This window comes from Anarrhichthys ocellatus, unplaced genomic scaffold, assembly GCF_004355925.1.
Source record: "Anarrhichthys ocellatus isolate YVR2014 unplaced genomic scaffold, GSC_Weel_1.0 scaffold252, whole genome shotgun sequence".
NCBI lineage: Eukaryota > Metazoa > Chordata > Actinopteri > Perciformes > Anarhichadidae > Anarrhichthys > Anarrhichthys ocellatus.
The window spans coordinates 11,594-28,329 of record NW_022280281.1 but is presented as its reverse complement, the minus strand read 5'-3'; the positions used below and the strand labels follow the sequence as shown (position 1 = coordinate 28,329).

Genomic DNA, 16,736 nt, shown 5'->3' with positions numbered 1-16,736 from the left:
AGTTTTCCTTCTGTGGCCCCGCTCTGCAAAATTATCAAAAGACCCCCAAGACCCACAAAATTTGAGTGCGAAGGCTTCATCAAAGCAGAAATGCCGAAAAGTGATTGTGCGCCAAGTTTCTGTGTATGCGAGTGTTGCTATGTGTTATTTCTTTGCAAACCTGGTTAGTCCTGTTAAGAAGGAGTGGTGTTTCTCTCTTGTGCTTTCTAGTCAGGTTTCGGCTGCCGAAAAGCCTGCGAAAGACTCTGTGACATAGTTTGAATGCGGGGCGTGTGGGTGTGTGTTGTAAGGGGAAAAGGGGGTGCTAGAAGAGGCGGTACTGATGCGGCCTAACCTGTTCTCCTGGTTTGCTTGCTTATAGGCAGTTAACTGGCAGATCCATCCTGTCTTGCCTGTCAGAACTGCAGTGACAATCTGAGGAGGCAATATCTCTCCCTGGGCTTTCCTTGTCTAGAGGCGTCTCTGGAAGCAGCATACGGTGAGTCCATCAAACATGTTCTCTATGGCCTCTTTTTGCTTGATATGAGACCCCATGATGAGATCATTTAGGGCAACATTTACTAAAATGAGTTCTTAAAAAGCAAGTTGTTGGTGACTTAAGAAGATAAAATGTATACATAGAAAGCTTGTGCATTATGAATATGAATTTGGTTTATTTGTATACATTATTATCTTCTTCAGAGCATTTATGCTATGTTGCTCTAGGAAGAAAACTGTAACTGAAAAATAACTTTGTGACTTGGTGCAAGTATATATTCTTGGTCTAAAGGAACCATATCAAAGTGTAAAGTTCTAGATCCTTATTCTTGACATATATTGGAATCAATATTGCCTTATAATCATTTCAAAATTTGTCCTTTTGAATTGTATATAAAACACAATTGTTGCAAAGTCAAGATCTTTAGAAATATGTTGTGATTTCTGGCATTAACAACAAGTGAGCATTCAAAATAAAATGACAAAAGTGTAGATAAAGAATACACAGTATATCAAATGTTATGTTCAGTATCGCTAACAAGTACTGCTGTCAGTGTGACTTGTAACTGTTCTGACTGGGACATTCCATAGTCTGCCGTCATCTGACGCACACCCTGCTGTGAGTCAGTGTGGTTGGTATCAGTGTTGATGTTGCCACCCTGTTTTAAATAATGCACATATTAACCACACTTTTAGTAATCTCTCGTGACTTTCTTGTTTCCTATGATTGGCAGATTTCTGGTTTGTAAAAGTATGTATAGAGTCTGAGGCCACTGTGCAGTCCTGTCGCTTTTCAACATTTCTTTCAGCTTTGGAAATCAAGGACATCTGTGCAGTAACATCAGCGATTGTGATTAGTGTTGCTCTAATAAGCTCAGTCCCCTGATGTATATTTTGAGCTCTCATTCTATATATTCTTACAAAAATGCACTAAGCATACCTGTCAACAGGTCACTAATTCGTTCACTTAAGGCCTCTAATTGCACATAGCAAAGCTGTTGATTTGAACTATTTAAACGGTTATGATAATTAGCTTTTGGAGGACCATCTCTTCATGTTGCATAAACACTGATGGGTGTTGACCGATTAACTCCAAGTTGTTTTTAAGCATTATCGGACAGTCTGGATCTTGGTGGAACAAAACATCCTTGATTCTCCTTTTTTAGGACTTGTTTCACAACCCCGTACTACTAAATGTAAAGCCTTATCTGCCATTATTTATGCGACTATGCTGCAAGTGAATTACATGAGCAGTTACATGTGGAGATGTTGGGGTGTGGTTGAAGGGTGGTCTGTGTATGCGTTAGTCAGAATGCATCCTAACCAACCTGTTTGGATGCATACATTCCCCATGAACAAACCTGGCACAAGCTTTGGATTCCTAAAGTGTGAGGTGATCTGGTGTGTGGGCGTTGTTGTTTCTCTGTCAGTCAGGGTCAGAAAATGAAAGAGTTGCTAAAGACAGGTGAAGAGCCCAGGGCACTGGCAGGGATGTGTGGTTAGAGGCATGAACTGGCTCTGGTGAGAGCTACAGACAGCTGATGGAAATCATTTCCAAATCTATAATAAAGATCTTCGGCTATATTCACACTATGACTTTTGATGATAATGTTTGTACTGTTGTCATCTTCAAGGTCAAGACTTTAGATAGCTTGTAGGCCATCACTTGTCAACATTGATTTCCTTCATATTCATAGTGGATATTTTTGGTAATTGATTACATACTGGAAACCTAAACTGGTGCTTTATAAATAGCGTGAAAACCATGTTGCTTACTCTATTCTTGGCGAGGACTCTAAATAAAGGAGGGAAAGGATTTTCATGAAAAATTATATGGATTTTTCATAGAGACAATGACCATTTGTTAAATTCTGCATTCTTCCCTGCATTTTAATCTTCCACAAGGTACATGATATAGTTATGTCACTGATTTAAAGTTATACTAACTAAATAAATGTGCTTTTCTCTGGTGTTTTACAGATTACTTTGCTGTGGTGTGGTGTTTCCATGGTTTCTTGTGGTTTGGTAAAACATTCCAGGATATGTGGATGTAAATACAACTAAGAAATATGGTAAGAATGAAAATAAGTACATCTGACTGTCACAAAATAAATGTTGCTAAAATGTGAATGTCTCATCTTGTGCACTGTGAACCACTTTTAAACATAGAACGGGGACAACAAGAGTAGATGTTTCTCAGAAAGTCTGATCCTAGATGACTCTGAGAAAGGAGTCGTCATTACTGGAATCACAGATGACACACTCGCTGCAAGGAGTGGCTTAAAAGCAGGTAAGAGAAAAACAAGTACATATTGAAAATCAAATGGTATTCTTGCTGCAGTTTTTGAAATCTCAACCAGTATCTGTGGGTAAAGGATTTATGGAAAAGATAGAAACATGCTGTTTTTGATGAGTTGTTACTTGTTCCAGGGGATAAGATTTCTGCAGCCACTATACACCTAGACCACCTCAACAAAAATGAAGTGCTGAAGATCCTGAAGGTCCTGGAGCCATATGATAGCAACATAAAGGTTCTGACAAAGAAGCAGCTGGGCGCCAGTGCTGGTCTTGGCTCCTTTGGATTAGGTCTCAAAGACCCGACAAAGGTAATATTCGCACGGGTTGGTTCACCCAAATTTAAAAAGAAAGTCTTACCCCTAGTTGTGGGATTGTGTTTCAAAAGTGGTTCCAATAAAAATGGATACCTCTAAACTGTGGTATATAAAATCAAAACTATATGCAGGCTATATACCCCAAGAGGTAAGATAGAAAAAATGTTTTCTTTGTTATTTGGATGAGGTGACCAAGTCTGATGTGAGCAGACTGTTGTATGAGCTATAGACAAGTATCAATCTAGTCAAAGTCATCCTCCACTGATATGATGTTAGTTTCTGTTAGGGCACTTCAAAAATTCCTAAAACCCATGACAAATGCTTCCTTTGCACATTTTTTTAAACAATTAAATTGGAAAAAATGATATTAATAGAAACAGTAGTTCTCCAACACAGTGCTAATGATAACTAGGGATGGGTATTGTTAAAATTGTATCAATACTAGTACTATTATCAATACTACTTATCGGTTTGGTACATTCGCAGCTAAACAATTAGCTGAGTGATTAGCTTTCATTGATTAGCCTGTTGTTATGCTCAAACTCCGTATGGTATCGCTAACGCTTGCTGCAGTGGACTGAACATTTCTGCACATTTATATTCTGCTTGTTGGCCAAATGTTGTGATAAACTGCTGGTGTTACTTCACTTACTTGTGAGGGTTTTATTGCATTTGTGACAACGAGAGTTCTCAGTATCTACTGAAATATAGAATGTAGCCACACTTTGGATCTTTTTCTTCTCTCTGCCATGATGTGTGTCTCACGCTGTACTGAGCTGGAGTCAGTGTGTGTGTGTCAGAGTAAAGCAGAAAGACAGAGACAGAGAGAAGAGGTTTGAACGCTGCCTTTTTTAAACGGTGATCTTACTCCGTAACTTCAAAAGTACCAATAGCAGAACCGTTAACGCCGGACCATGTTGATACTTCTGGTATTTACTACTGTCTAATCGGTTACCGGTTAGAACTGGGTATCGGAAGGCATTACTAATGATAACAATATAAGCTCGTTATAACTTATTAATGACACTGAAGAGCTTTAATCAATGTTAACCTAATTTGTTTATCCCTCCATTACCAACAGATGCTCAACTTAAAAAAGGATCTGTCACTGGATGCATCAGCTGAGGCACCCGTTGTTTCCCTTGATGGCCTAAGAGGAAAGCTAAATACTGCACAGGGCTTGGGGGGTGAACTAGGTGGTCCCACTCTCAATGGAGACCTTCCCAGTTTCAGTCTAAATAAGCCCTCAGCTGATGCCGGTGCCAAGTTCAAAATGCCCTCACTGGGACTGACTGGACCAGATGTAAAAGGAGACCTAGATGGCACCCTCAAAGCACCTAATGTCAGTGTCTCAACTCCCAAGCTCAACACCCCCAGTGCCTCACTCGACATCGAGAAACCAGGAATCAAGACAGGCAACCTGAAATACAAGGCCCCAAAATTCTCAATGCCAAACTTCAATCTCCCTCAAATTAACACACCAAAAGCAGACATGGATGTTTCTGGTGATTTCGATCTCCCTTCCGTCAGTGGAAATCTAGAGACACCAAATCTCAATCTGTCAGCCCCAAAATTAGATGTTAAAAGTCCAGATTTGGACCTGAATGGGCCAAAAGTGGATTTGAATGGTCCTGACAAAACCAATTGGCCCAATCTGAAATGGAAAGGTCCCAAAGTTAAAGGACCAGATGCCGACTTCAATGCTGACCTGTCTGCACCTGATTTCAACCTCACCACACCAAAGATCGATGGGGATCTAAGTGCACCAGATGTTGACATCAACTTTCCCAAAGCTGACATCAAAAGCCCTGATCTAGATGTTCAAACCCCAAATCTCAATGGGGACAATGATACCCGATCTGGTATCAACTGGCCTCATTTTAAATGGAAAAAACCCAAACTTCATGGCCCAAAAGCTGATCTGGACTTAGATGCAAACCTGAACACACCATATGTAGATCCCTCTCTTCCAAAAGTGGAGGGTGTTGACATTAATTTGCCAAAGGCTGAGCTAGACATGCAAACCCCAAACATTGATGTAGAGCCTACATCTGGTAAAATCAACTGGCCTCACCGGAAATGGAAGAAGTCCAAACTTCACGGTCCAAAAGCAGACTTAGACATAGATGCAGACCTAAACACACCCAATTTAAATTTCTCAACTCCAAAGATTGAGGGTGACATTAATGTACCGAATACTGAGCTGAATCTCCCAAAAGTTGACCTCAACAGTCCCAATGTAGACTTTCAGGCCCCAGATCTTGACATTGATAAGAAAATTAACTGGCCTCATCTGAAGTGGAAAAAACCCAAACTTCATGGCCCCAATGCTGATGTGGACCTTACTGCAGATCTGAGCTCACCAGATGTGGATCTCTCGGTTCCTAGAATTGATGGGGAAATAAGCACACCAGATGTTGATCTGAATTTACCCAAAGCTGATATTGATGCTGGCAAAATCAGGTTCCCAACACTCAAAAAACCCAAGTTTCTGCTTTCTGGGCCAAAAGTGAAAAGCCCAGATGTTGACCTCGATGCTGATGTAAAATCACCTGACTTCAATCTCTTTCCTAAAGCATCACTTGATGGACCCGATGTTGATATGAATTTACCCAGAGCTGATGTTAATGTTAAAGCACCAAATGTAGACATTGAGGGCCAATCTGGGAACTTCAAATGGCCTACTATAAAAAAGCCAAAGTGGTCAGTCTCAGGTCCTAAGATTGATGGTCCAGATGCAAATCTAGATGCCAATGTTTCAGCCCCTGACTTGAGTCTCAAAGCTCCAAAGATTGATGGTGAGATAAATGCACCAGATGTTAATCTAAACTTACCCAAAGCTGATCTGAAAGGCCAGGAGTTAGACATCAATGCTCCAGATTTTGACGATTCTGGAAAATTGAAATGGTTCAACTTCAAGAAACCCACATTTGGTACACTGAAGGGTCCAAAGGGTAACATTGATGCTGATGTGAAGGTACCAGGCATGGACCTCAAGGCAGTTGATATGGATCTTAATGGTCTAGATATCAACCCAGACATTCACTTACCTAAAGGCAATGTGGTTGCACCTAATGTAGGCCTCAAAGCATCAGATCTCAACTTGTCTGCACCAAAAATGGGTTTTGATGCACCAGATCTTGACATTGATGTACCAAAGGCTGATCTGAGAGGTCCTGACATAGACCTTCAAACTCCAGAGGTTGATGCCTCAGCTGGAAAATTAAAGCTACCCAAAATAAATCTTCCAAAGTTTGGCTGGTCAGGGCCAAGAGTAAAAGAACCTAATCTCAATGTCGATGCTGACAATGTCAATCTTCCTGATGTAAATCTTAAATTGCCAACAGCTGATGTCAAAGCACCTAACTTGAATCTTTCTACTATTAAAGGAGATCTCAGTACTCCAGATCTAGATCTTGATGCTGATCTTAAGACAGGTATTGACCTTTCTGCCCCCAACACAAACATCAGTGTACCAGACCTCAACCTTTCTACCCTGAATACTAAGGGTCCACGTGTCAACCTTAATTTGCCCAAAGCTGATGTAACAGGACCCAGGTTGGATCTACCAAAAGCAGACCTCCAGGTACCTGATCTCAACTGGAAAGCATCAGATCTCAGCCTGTCTTCACCAAAGACCAAAGCACCTGTCACACTGAAAGCTCCAAACATGGATATCAACCTGCCAAAAGCAGACCTCAAAGGACCTGACGCGCAGTTAAAAACACCAGATCTAGATATTGATTCACATCTGGGTGACTTCAAGTTTCCTCATTTGAAGCTTCCTAAACTTGGTCTTTCAAGTCCTGAATTTCCCAGTGTTCATCCTTCAGTGGAGGCTGGAATCAAGGCACCTGAAGTGAAGACAAGCCTAGACACACCTGAACTGGATATCACAGCAGCCGAAGCAGATGCTGAAGTTAAAGGTTCCCCAAAAAGTAAGTCAAGACGGCCCTTCAAATGGGGATTAAAGTCTGGTTCAGTAACCAATGAAGAAGGAAGTGATGATGACTCTGAAACTGATGTGTCTAATGCTGAGGTGGACATTGCTGTATTCAAAGTCCACAAACTACCCAGGAACAGCATTGATGGTATGGGAGGAATTGAGGATATTTTAAGCTTATCAAAACTTGACACAGAGGCAAAAGATTATGTCGTCAGCAAAGGGATCCGCTTGCCAATGGTAAATGCTTCAACAAAAACAGGAGGAAAGATTGACATCATGGAGAGACTGAAAAAGGCAAAGGAAAAAACACACTCAGCTAACGACTCACCAACTGAAGCGAAAAGAGATAACGATCTGAAGCTCTCTGCCCCCAGACTTGATGTCAGCACCTCTACAGATGCAGATTCTTCTTTGGTGAGAGGAGGTACTTTCAAAGTGGAAAAGCCAGAGTCTGTACTGGGCCTGGTTGCCCCTGAACGTTCGCCATCAGATGAAAATGAAAAATTGTCATTGAGCCTCTCCAATATGCTTGGCCTTAATATCAAGGATTGAGATGCTGACAGATTCCTGTTAGGCTTGCCTGATAAGTAAAGCTTCAGCCCGGAAACATTGTAAATACATGTAACTTAACCAATTATTTGCCTTAGTTTGTGACCATTACATATATTAACTGTTTAATTTACTCTTGCACAGTTTTCTGCAAGTAATGATAGCTACCAGTAATGCGTCGGTCAGCCAGCGTTCTTTATTACCAGCACCCATCGGACCCGTTACGAGAGCCAATTTGCACCGCCCTACCTGACCCGCAAACCGGGAACTTTATATATTATAGTAGCCTAGCACAATTGTTAGGACTGAGGTCTGAGACAAGGACAGAGACAAGCGGACATGAGCACTGCAGTTTGTGGTGTGTGTCTGTGTTTGAGAGTGCGAGAAAGAGAGGGGAAGAAGATAACTTAGACTATTTTCTAAGTTATTAATACCTTACTTAGAACACTCCTTTCTCAGTTTTTATACCCACCAGCCTGAACTCATGATATTTTCTAATAAGCTTGGCCCGAACTCTCCCGACCCGCGGGTCGACCCACGCATCACTACCAGCTACACTATCCGTCTTGTATCGATACGTAAGTATCGAACGTTGGGTAGCAAAGTGAAAAAACATGTTATAAACTGTATATTCTTGTTATTTATATAAGATTTTTTTCCCCCAACATTGTTGATTTGGAAGTAAGTTACTTATTACATAACTGCCTCAGTATTGCATGTGATCACATTAAGCTGTTTAAGTTTCTAAGAAGTGCATTACTTTACCTTAAAAATCTTTACTTGATAAGAGAATTGGGTGAATGTTTTTGTGGATATTTTTGTTCAATAAATAACTCAACTGATTCAACATGCCTGTGATTCTTTCCCAACATTTTTTTAATAATAAAACTGATGATTTGTTGGTTTGTATGCAAAGTAAATTAATTTATGAAAATTAATAATGTCAGGCCGAGGGGCAGATCCAGGACTCAATCGCAGATAAGACACAAGAGACGAGGTGAAGTTCAAACTCAGGAATCTTTACTTGAAAAAAGGTCAAAAACAAACTTAAAGCGACTCCAACGGAGCGGGCAAAAATATCCAAAAACAAAAGAAGGGCAAAGGTACACATCAGAGGGGAACTCTGGAACACCAAGCAAACACGAGGAAGGCACAGAACGAACAGACAGGGAACAAACAAGGACGATCTGACAACCAGAACAGGGAAAGCAGGAGAGTATGTGTGGGGTGATGAGGAGATTAAAGGTAGCTGGGTGGACAGGGCAGGTGAGTAGGATGAGTGTAATCAGGGGAAGCACACACACACACACACACACACACACACACACACACAGGAAACACAGGAAACACACACAGAGACATGAGGAAGCTAACGGGATGTTATAAATAAGATGCTTTACAACTTATTAATTTACAAATCCGTATTTATCTAAGAAATTTCTAGGAAATCCCCTTGAAAATAAATGTAAATTGGTACTAATTATTGGAAAAATTATGTGAATGCTTACTTATTTAACAACATTTTCAGCTAACCTACTGTATGCTGAATAACATGTTCTGTAGGATGCAATAGCATCAATTGGAAGTGTACCAACTGAACACCATCTCTATTTTCCCAATAGTACCTTATTACATATTTCTTTCCAAGAAATAAAGCTTTGCTGATAAATAAGTTAAAAAAATATAAAAATATAATTCCTTATTCAAAACAAAAGGCCTGTTGTAACTGTGTATGAATTCAACATACATTTGCCTTTGAGGTTGATGTTGTTTCTTAGTTTTCCTTTGAAAATGACTAAAGCTTTTACAGAGTTTGACATGTGTGTTTATTTCATACTGACAAAACAGGTGCAATACAAAAATATAATTCTGTTGTTTCTTCAAACTGGAAAAAAACTGAATAACAAATAACATTGAGATGAGCAAATATTTTAACTGTAGTTTTGGTTTGCAAATTTAACTAATTTGATTAGACAAAATGAAGGAGATATCTATGAAATAATTATTATAGTTGTGAGTAGAATCTTCCTCTGATATTGTTCACTTAGCTCCATTCCACTGCCAGCGCCACACTGGATGCAACAATAGAACATGGTATACAAGACAGATAATGCCATTATCACTCAAAGGTTGTGACATATCCTGCTAACATGGCGTATGTTGTATGAGCATGAGTGTTAATTACAAATATAAAACAACATATAAAAAATAAATACCCTGACATACACTTTGGGCTTTGTTTGCTTTCCAGACATATACAGTCATTAATATGACTAAGAGTCTACAGCCATACTAACGGCTCTATTAACTGTTAACGTCTGTGGAATTACTGGACATTCTCGTCAAAGGTGTGCTCACCTTAACTCATGCAGTGAAGCGCTGTAGGAGAGGGAAACGGGCCGGCGCGCTCGTGCGTCTTCGCACACGTGGATTTCGCACACCGCCGCCGGGCATATTTCTCTCCAACGTCCGCTCACTGTGCAACAAACTGGACGAACTTCAGCTACTGGTGGGGAAAGACAGAGACTTTTCTTCATCCTCCGTTTTGTGCTTCACTGAGACCTGGCTCTGTGGATCGATACCGCATTCGGCGCTCCAGCGGGATCGCTTCCAGCTGTTCAGAGCGGATCGCGACACGGAGCTCTCCGGCAAATCGAGGGGTGGAGGAATCTGTTTTTATACCATCAGTGGCTGGTGTAACGATGTGACAGTGGTTCTGCAGCACTGTTCTCCTGATCTGGAATATTTTATCATAAACTGTAAACCCTTTTACTCCCCCCGCGAGTTCGCTTCATTCATACTGGTCGGTGGTTACATTCCGCCGCAGGGTAACGTGCAGGAAGCACAGCGCGCGCTCGCCGACCAGATACGGTGTGTGGAGCGGACCAATCCAGACTCTTTCGTTTTTGTCCTTGGTGACTTTAACAAAGGAAACCTCAGTCATGAACTCCCCAAATACAGACAGTTCATTAAATGCCCAACCAGAGAGGAGAACATTCTAGATCACTGCTACACCACAATCAGCGGGGCCTATCACGCCGTCCCTCGTGCTGCACTGGGACTCTCTGACCACGTCATGGTCCATCTGATTCCTGCATACAGGCAGAAATTAAAGCTCTGTAAACCTCTGGTGAGGAAATTCAAGCAGTGGACCAGTGAAGCTATGGAGGATCTTCGGGCGTGCTTGGACTGTACAGACTGGGATGTTTTCAGGACTGCTACCAACAGTCTGGATGAGTACACAGAGGCTGTGACTTCATACATCAGCTTCTGTGAGGACAGCTGTGTTCCATCAAGCACCAGGGTGAGTTACAACAACGACAAACCCTGGGTTACAGCTAAGGTTGCACAAGGATCAGGCATTTAGGAGTGGGGACAAGGACTTGTATAAAGAGTCAAAGTACAGGTTTAGTAAGGCGGTGAGGAACGCTAAATGTCTGTACTCTGAGAAACTGCAACACCAGCTCTCAGCAAGTGACTCTGCTTCTGTCTGGAGAGGTCTCAGACAGATCACCAATTACAAACCTAAAACACCCCACTCCATGAATGACCTCCGCCTGGCAGACGAGCTGAATGAGTTCTACTGTCGCTTTGATAGACAATGGGACAGTCCTGACTCCATCAACCAGCCCCGGACCATCAGGTTCCCCTCCCCCAGCTCAGCAGGGGCTCATGCCTCTGTACCACCCATCCCAGTACCCCTCTGTGGTTATGAAGTCTTTTGAGCGCCTTGTCCTGTCCCACCTAAAAACCTTCACCGACCCACTCCTGGACCCCCTGCAGTTCGCCTACAGAGCCAACAGGTCTGTAGACGACACAGTCAACTTGGCCCTTCATTTGATCCTCCAGCATCTGGACTCCCCAGGAACCGACGCCAGGATCCTGTTTGTGGACTTCAGCTCTGCCTTTAACACCATCATCCTGTCTTTGCTGCATGACAAGCTCTCCCCGCTGCACATGCCCGACTCCACCTGCAAGTGGATCACAGACTTCCTGTCTGACAGGAAGCAGCGCGTGAAGCTGGGAAAGCACGTCTCAGCCTCTCGGACCATCAGCACCGGCTCCCCCCAAGGCTGCGTTCTTTCCCCTCGTCTCTTCTCCCTGTACACGAACAGCTGCACCTCCAGTCACCAGTCCGTCAAGCTCCTGAAGTTCGCGGATGACACCACCCGCATTGGACTCATCTCTGGTGGGGATGAGTCCGCCTATAGGTGGGAGACTGACGATCTGGTGACCTGGTGCGGTCTGAATAACTTAGAGCTCAACGCTCTAAAGACAGTGGAGATGGTACTTCTACACAGCCATCATTGAGTCCATCCTCTGCTCCTCCATCACAGTCTGGTACGCTGCAGCCACAGCCAAGGACAAGGGCAAGCTGCAGCGCATCATTCGCTCTGCTGAGAGGGTGATTGGCTGCAATCTGCCCTCCCTCCAGGACCTGTTCGCTTCAAGGACCCTGAAGCGAGCAAGAAAGATTGTAAGCGACCCCTCTCACCCTGGAAACAAACTATTCATGTCCCTTCCATCTGGCAGGAGGCTGAGGTCCATCAGGACCAAGACCTCACACCACAAGAACAGTTTCTTCCCATCTCTAGTCAGGCTCATTAACAGAGCCCGGGACCCCCACTGACTCTCTCATCCCCAGGACAATTTCCTACCGGTCACTCTAGGTTCTTATTTAATTACACTCGAAACTTTTACACTTTTACACGACACTTACATCTCACTTGTTTATAGTCCTGTTATCTGTTCATTTGTGCACTTTATTTTATATTTCACTTTATTTTATATTTTACTTTATTTTATATCTTTCTGTAAATTTTAATGTTTCTACTTTGCACTGTGTTGATTGTTGTTGATTGTTAAATGTTATGCACCTCCCGTCATGTCAAATTCCTTGTATGTTCAACATACCATGGCAATAAACGGTTCTGATTCTGATTCTATGAATAAATGATCTAAATGCTAACATGCACATGATGAAGACGCTAACATGCCAATGTTTAGCAGGTATAATTTTTAATATGTTTACCATCTTAAATTGGCATGTTAGAATGCTAATATTTGCTAATATCACTAAACACAAAGTACAGCTGAGGCTGATGGGAGTTTGACTTCAGCAAAAAATTTGTCAGAGTATTAGAGCAATTCAAATTTGATGATGGTGCTTCAGAAAAAAGCAGAGGATCCCCAAATTTATTGCAATTCATCTCGAGGTGAACATGAATGCCTGCACCAAATTTCTTGGCAAACCATCCAATAGTTTTTATGACATTACGCTCAAAACTATAAATGTCAACCTTTTGGTTGTGCTAGTCAGGAGATCACCAGTCATTAGGATACACTATCTAGGAACCACGAATGTACAAAAATATGTACCAATCCATGTAGTGAATGTTGAGCTATAACACTGGATAAGAGAAAACCTTGACCTGCTGATGGCGCTATAGGTAAAGTAAGGAGCTCCCCAAAGTCATAGGATTCATGCCCTGGGGACCAGATAAGCCTTTATTGATCCCAAATGGAGAAATTCAGGTAATTAAAATCATGAATATTTGTACAAAATGTTTGTGTGCTCTGTCTAACAGTTAAATAACCAGGGACCAAAGTGGTGGAACAACCGACAGAACAACAGATTGGCCATCAGACAAAACAACATTGCCATAGAGCCAGGCGGCTAGCATGGCTAAAAGAAAAAAACAACAACTGTTAATCAGCTGTACGTCTTGTATGTGCTATTCTGTCTGTTGGTCATTGTTTTATCTTTTTCTTAAGATCACTTACTAAAGTTACTAACGATGAAAAGCTTACGTAGTAGAAGAAATCCCTAACAAGTACAACCCTGACCAAAGGAAAATATACATGGAGTTAATGAGCCTGTTGCCAGCGTGACGGCCAGTCTTTCTCTATCCAGCTCTGCAGCAGTCGTAGCACATCGATGCGCTGGTAGATGCGGCAAAGTTCGGTGAGCTCAGTGACCGTCTTCTGGTTGTAGCGCAGCAGGAACTCCTGGGTGGGGCTGTGGGACAAGGAGCCCTGGGTCCGGTGCTCCAGCAGGGTCAGTTCATCGTAGCTCATCCCCCAGCGACTTGCAAAGTTCTTCCAGTTTTTGATGGTGCAGTGATTCGGATCCAGCTTGAGCCGCAATAAGTCCAGGAGATCTTTGTCGTTCATGAGGTCACTTATCTTGGGAGGAGGTGCTGGGCAGCAGCACTTTTCACAGGGGCTGCTTAGTAACTGCAGTTCTTTGGGGTAGTCTAAGCTCAGAGACGGACAAGGAAGATTAAGTTAGCGCAAGAGAATGTGTACATTGCAAATTACAGTATACTGACACAAAATCTGAAATGGAATAAATATCTCAACTAAAGTTTCATTCATTTCTGAATCATTTATTCAGTCACTTAGACTATCGGCCACCTGAAGGCTATTGCAAAGTATGGCCATTTTGGGTGTCCCTGTGACCTCGTGGTCCCCCCCCCCATGTCTCCCACCTGTATCTATTGTCAGCTATCAGACATATAGTTTTAACTATACTGTTCCTGTTAACATGTGTAGGGTGCTGTCACATCAATAGCGCTAGCCTTTCCACTTTAATCCTTTTATCCAAGGTGCTTGGGGAGGTTGCGCTCCTGCCATTACTAAGCAACCAAAACCTGCCCGATGTGATGACGATGATGCCGCAGTAAGCCTCGCTGATTAAACTAAACAAAGTCAGAACAAAGATAAATGGATTTCCAGCCCTGTCAATCACTCACAGTAGCTTTACTGCAGTTTGGCCGACCTTGCAACCGGATGTTGTGACGAGGTGGAATAGTCGGGGTAGCCCTGCACTAAAATGATCAACTCCTCCTCCATGTATTTAACGCAGACTGACATTAGTGAAAGAAAGAAAAGATATCTGCCAGCTGTAATGGGTCTGCCAGCCTGAAAATAGGCACCTGGTAACGCTGTTAAACACGCCTTCCGTGTGTCTACATGAACAAGAATGGATTGGAGGGCTCAGTACTGTTGTCTTCATTTGCTTATAGCTGGCAGAAGTAAGTATTTCTTTTAAAGAGGATAGAAACTGTGGAATTTCAATGTCTGCCTTTTGAAGAAAGACTTTATTAGACACCTCTGTGCCCAGTGGGGACACTAAGAGGACCCATAAAGGGACACATCCACCATAAGTTCACAGATAGACACTGACTGTCACACTAGCGAAAGTGTGACACTAAGAAACTGAGAGAAATGTGAAATTGCTCACTATGTCAAATTATTAAATTGTGTAATTTTCTGGTTGTGCATTTGGGTAAAGCAGTTGTTGCTCTAATATTTATTCCACCTACAAAATGTTTTAAAAAACTGTTGCTGTTATTTCACAGCAAACTAATTCAGTATGTTTTCAAAATGAAATGTCCTTGCATTGATAAGGCTGATGATGCTGTGAATATTTTTGGGCTAGTTAAAAATCCAATAACAAATGAAGGCATTTTTAATTCAGAAGGATTAAGTCATGATTTTACTAACATTACAACAGATTAATATACCTGGTGATGTAGATGTTGGGCAGGTGCATTCTTCAACATCTTGAACTGGCTACAATAAAAGAGAAAAACAAATGATTAATACTAGTTACATCACATCCTGTTTACTCATATGCTCAAACTCAACTGCAATATGAAGACATTAGAAACAGTCACCATTGTCCTCACACACATCCCTTTACACACCAGCAAATTATACACAAGTTAGTATGAAAATGTAAATATAAAGGGAAGATAAGTCAATGCGGTCTGAGATTTGTCTGTGTTCTCATCTTATAACTTTAAGTTTTTCTCTGTGTTTTCACGTCATGAAAGTTAATGTAAGCGCCCACCCTCTTGTGTCACTTCTGATTTAAAAAAAAAACCCACTAAATGGCGACAGCCAAAATGATGAACTTGAAGCTTTAAAACGTCAGTCCACAAACCAATGGGTGACGTCACGGTGACTATGTCCACTTCTTAAATTATGTCTATGCTCTCTCCACACATCAACAGTTTTGTTTTGGTTGTCATTGTACAAATTAAATGTTAATTTTGACTTGTAAGACAATGAAAGAAACAAACTCAACATATTAGCGTATTTAAATTTGTTCATTGTTTGTTTTTAAGTTAAATATGTATCTGTAAATCTGCAGAGGACGTGCTGGCTTTGATTCTGTATGATTGAGAATAGGCCTTAATATTTAACTTTATATTAATATTATATAATATATTGGGGGTATATACTGTATATATTATTTCCCTCCTGTTGTCACATTAAATTGGTTTTCGAACAGGAGGGCTTTCTCCAGTTTCTTTTGATATGCGTTTGGTTGTGGTAGGTGCATGTCTCCACTTATGCAAGTTATGTGCCTCAAACTGTGGATACGTTTAGTTAAACATGCCTCAACAAAAGCCACGTTGCACACGACGGCACATCAAGGCACAGAATCAGGACACTACACCTGGAGGGATGTATACATTGTAGTGGTGATTGGACAGAGTGGAATGGACCAATTCTCTTTTGAAGTCCCACTGCTAACATTTCCATTTCCTTACAAGTTTATTTTTGAACAATGTTGTCTCTTAGAAAGCTGCACGACAGAGAATGACATTAACACTCTTTCTGCCTTCTGTGTTCCTGCTGTGTTATTAGCAATACTCACAGCTGCACCTTCAGTTCAGTGGGACAAAACCACATCCTGTATACTCACCGCCTCAACGAAGAAGTACCCACCGAGTGCACCTCTGCCTCGGTAGGTTTATACAGTGGGTACGGAAAGTATTCAGAACCCTTTAAATTTTTCACTCTTTGTTTCATTGCAGCCATTTACTAAAATCAAAAAAGTTCATTTTATTTCTCATTAATGTACACTCAGCACCCCATCTTGACAGAAAAAAACAGAAATGTAGAAATTTTTGCAAATTTATTAAAAAAGAAAAACTGAAATATCACATGGTCATAAGTATTCAGACCCTTTGCTGTGACACTCATATTTAACTCACATGCTGTCCATTTCTTCTGATCCTCCTTGAGATGGTTCTACTCCTTCATTGGAGTCCAGCTGTGTTTAATTAAACTGATTGGACTTGATTAGGAAAGGCACACACCTGTCTATATAAGACCTTACAGCTCACAGTGCATGT

The 16,736-nt window shown here is 41.6% G+C and overlaps 2 protein-coding genes across 2 annotated transcripts in view; one reads left to right on the top strand and one right to left on the bottom strand.

Moving 5' to 3' along the window:
* The first annotated feature begins 393 nt into the window (after positions 1-393).
* Positions 394-8,687, top strand: LOC116401117 (neuroblast differentiation-associated protein AHNAK). The gene is made up of 5 exons (XM_031879366.1): positions 394-478; positions 2,458-2,549; positions 2,647-2,767; positions 2,908-3,083; positions 4,171-8,687. Exons 2-5 carry the CDS (start codon positions 2,547-2,549, stop codon positions 7,585-7,587), a joined length of 3,717 nt encoding a protein of 1,238 aa, XP_031735226.1. The 5' UTR covers positions 394-478; positions 2,458-2,546; the 3' UTR covers positions 7,588-8,687.
* Positions 8,688-13,084: 4,397 nt separating this feature from the next.
* edaradd (EDAR-associated death domain) overlaps positions 13,085-16,736 on the bottom strand; it is a 14,740-nt gene continuing 11,088 nt past the window's right edge. The window contains exons 5-6 of the mRNA XM_031879367.1: positions 15,114-15,162; positions 13,085-13,841 (exon numbers count right to left, since the gene is read on the bottom strand). Of these exons, the coding sequence (XP_031735227.1) occupies positions 13,453-13,841; positions 15,114-15,162 (438 nt within the window). The 3' untranslated portion in view covers positions 13,085-13,452. The remainder of the gene's footprint in view (positions 13,842-15,113; positions 15,163-16,736) is intronic.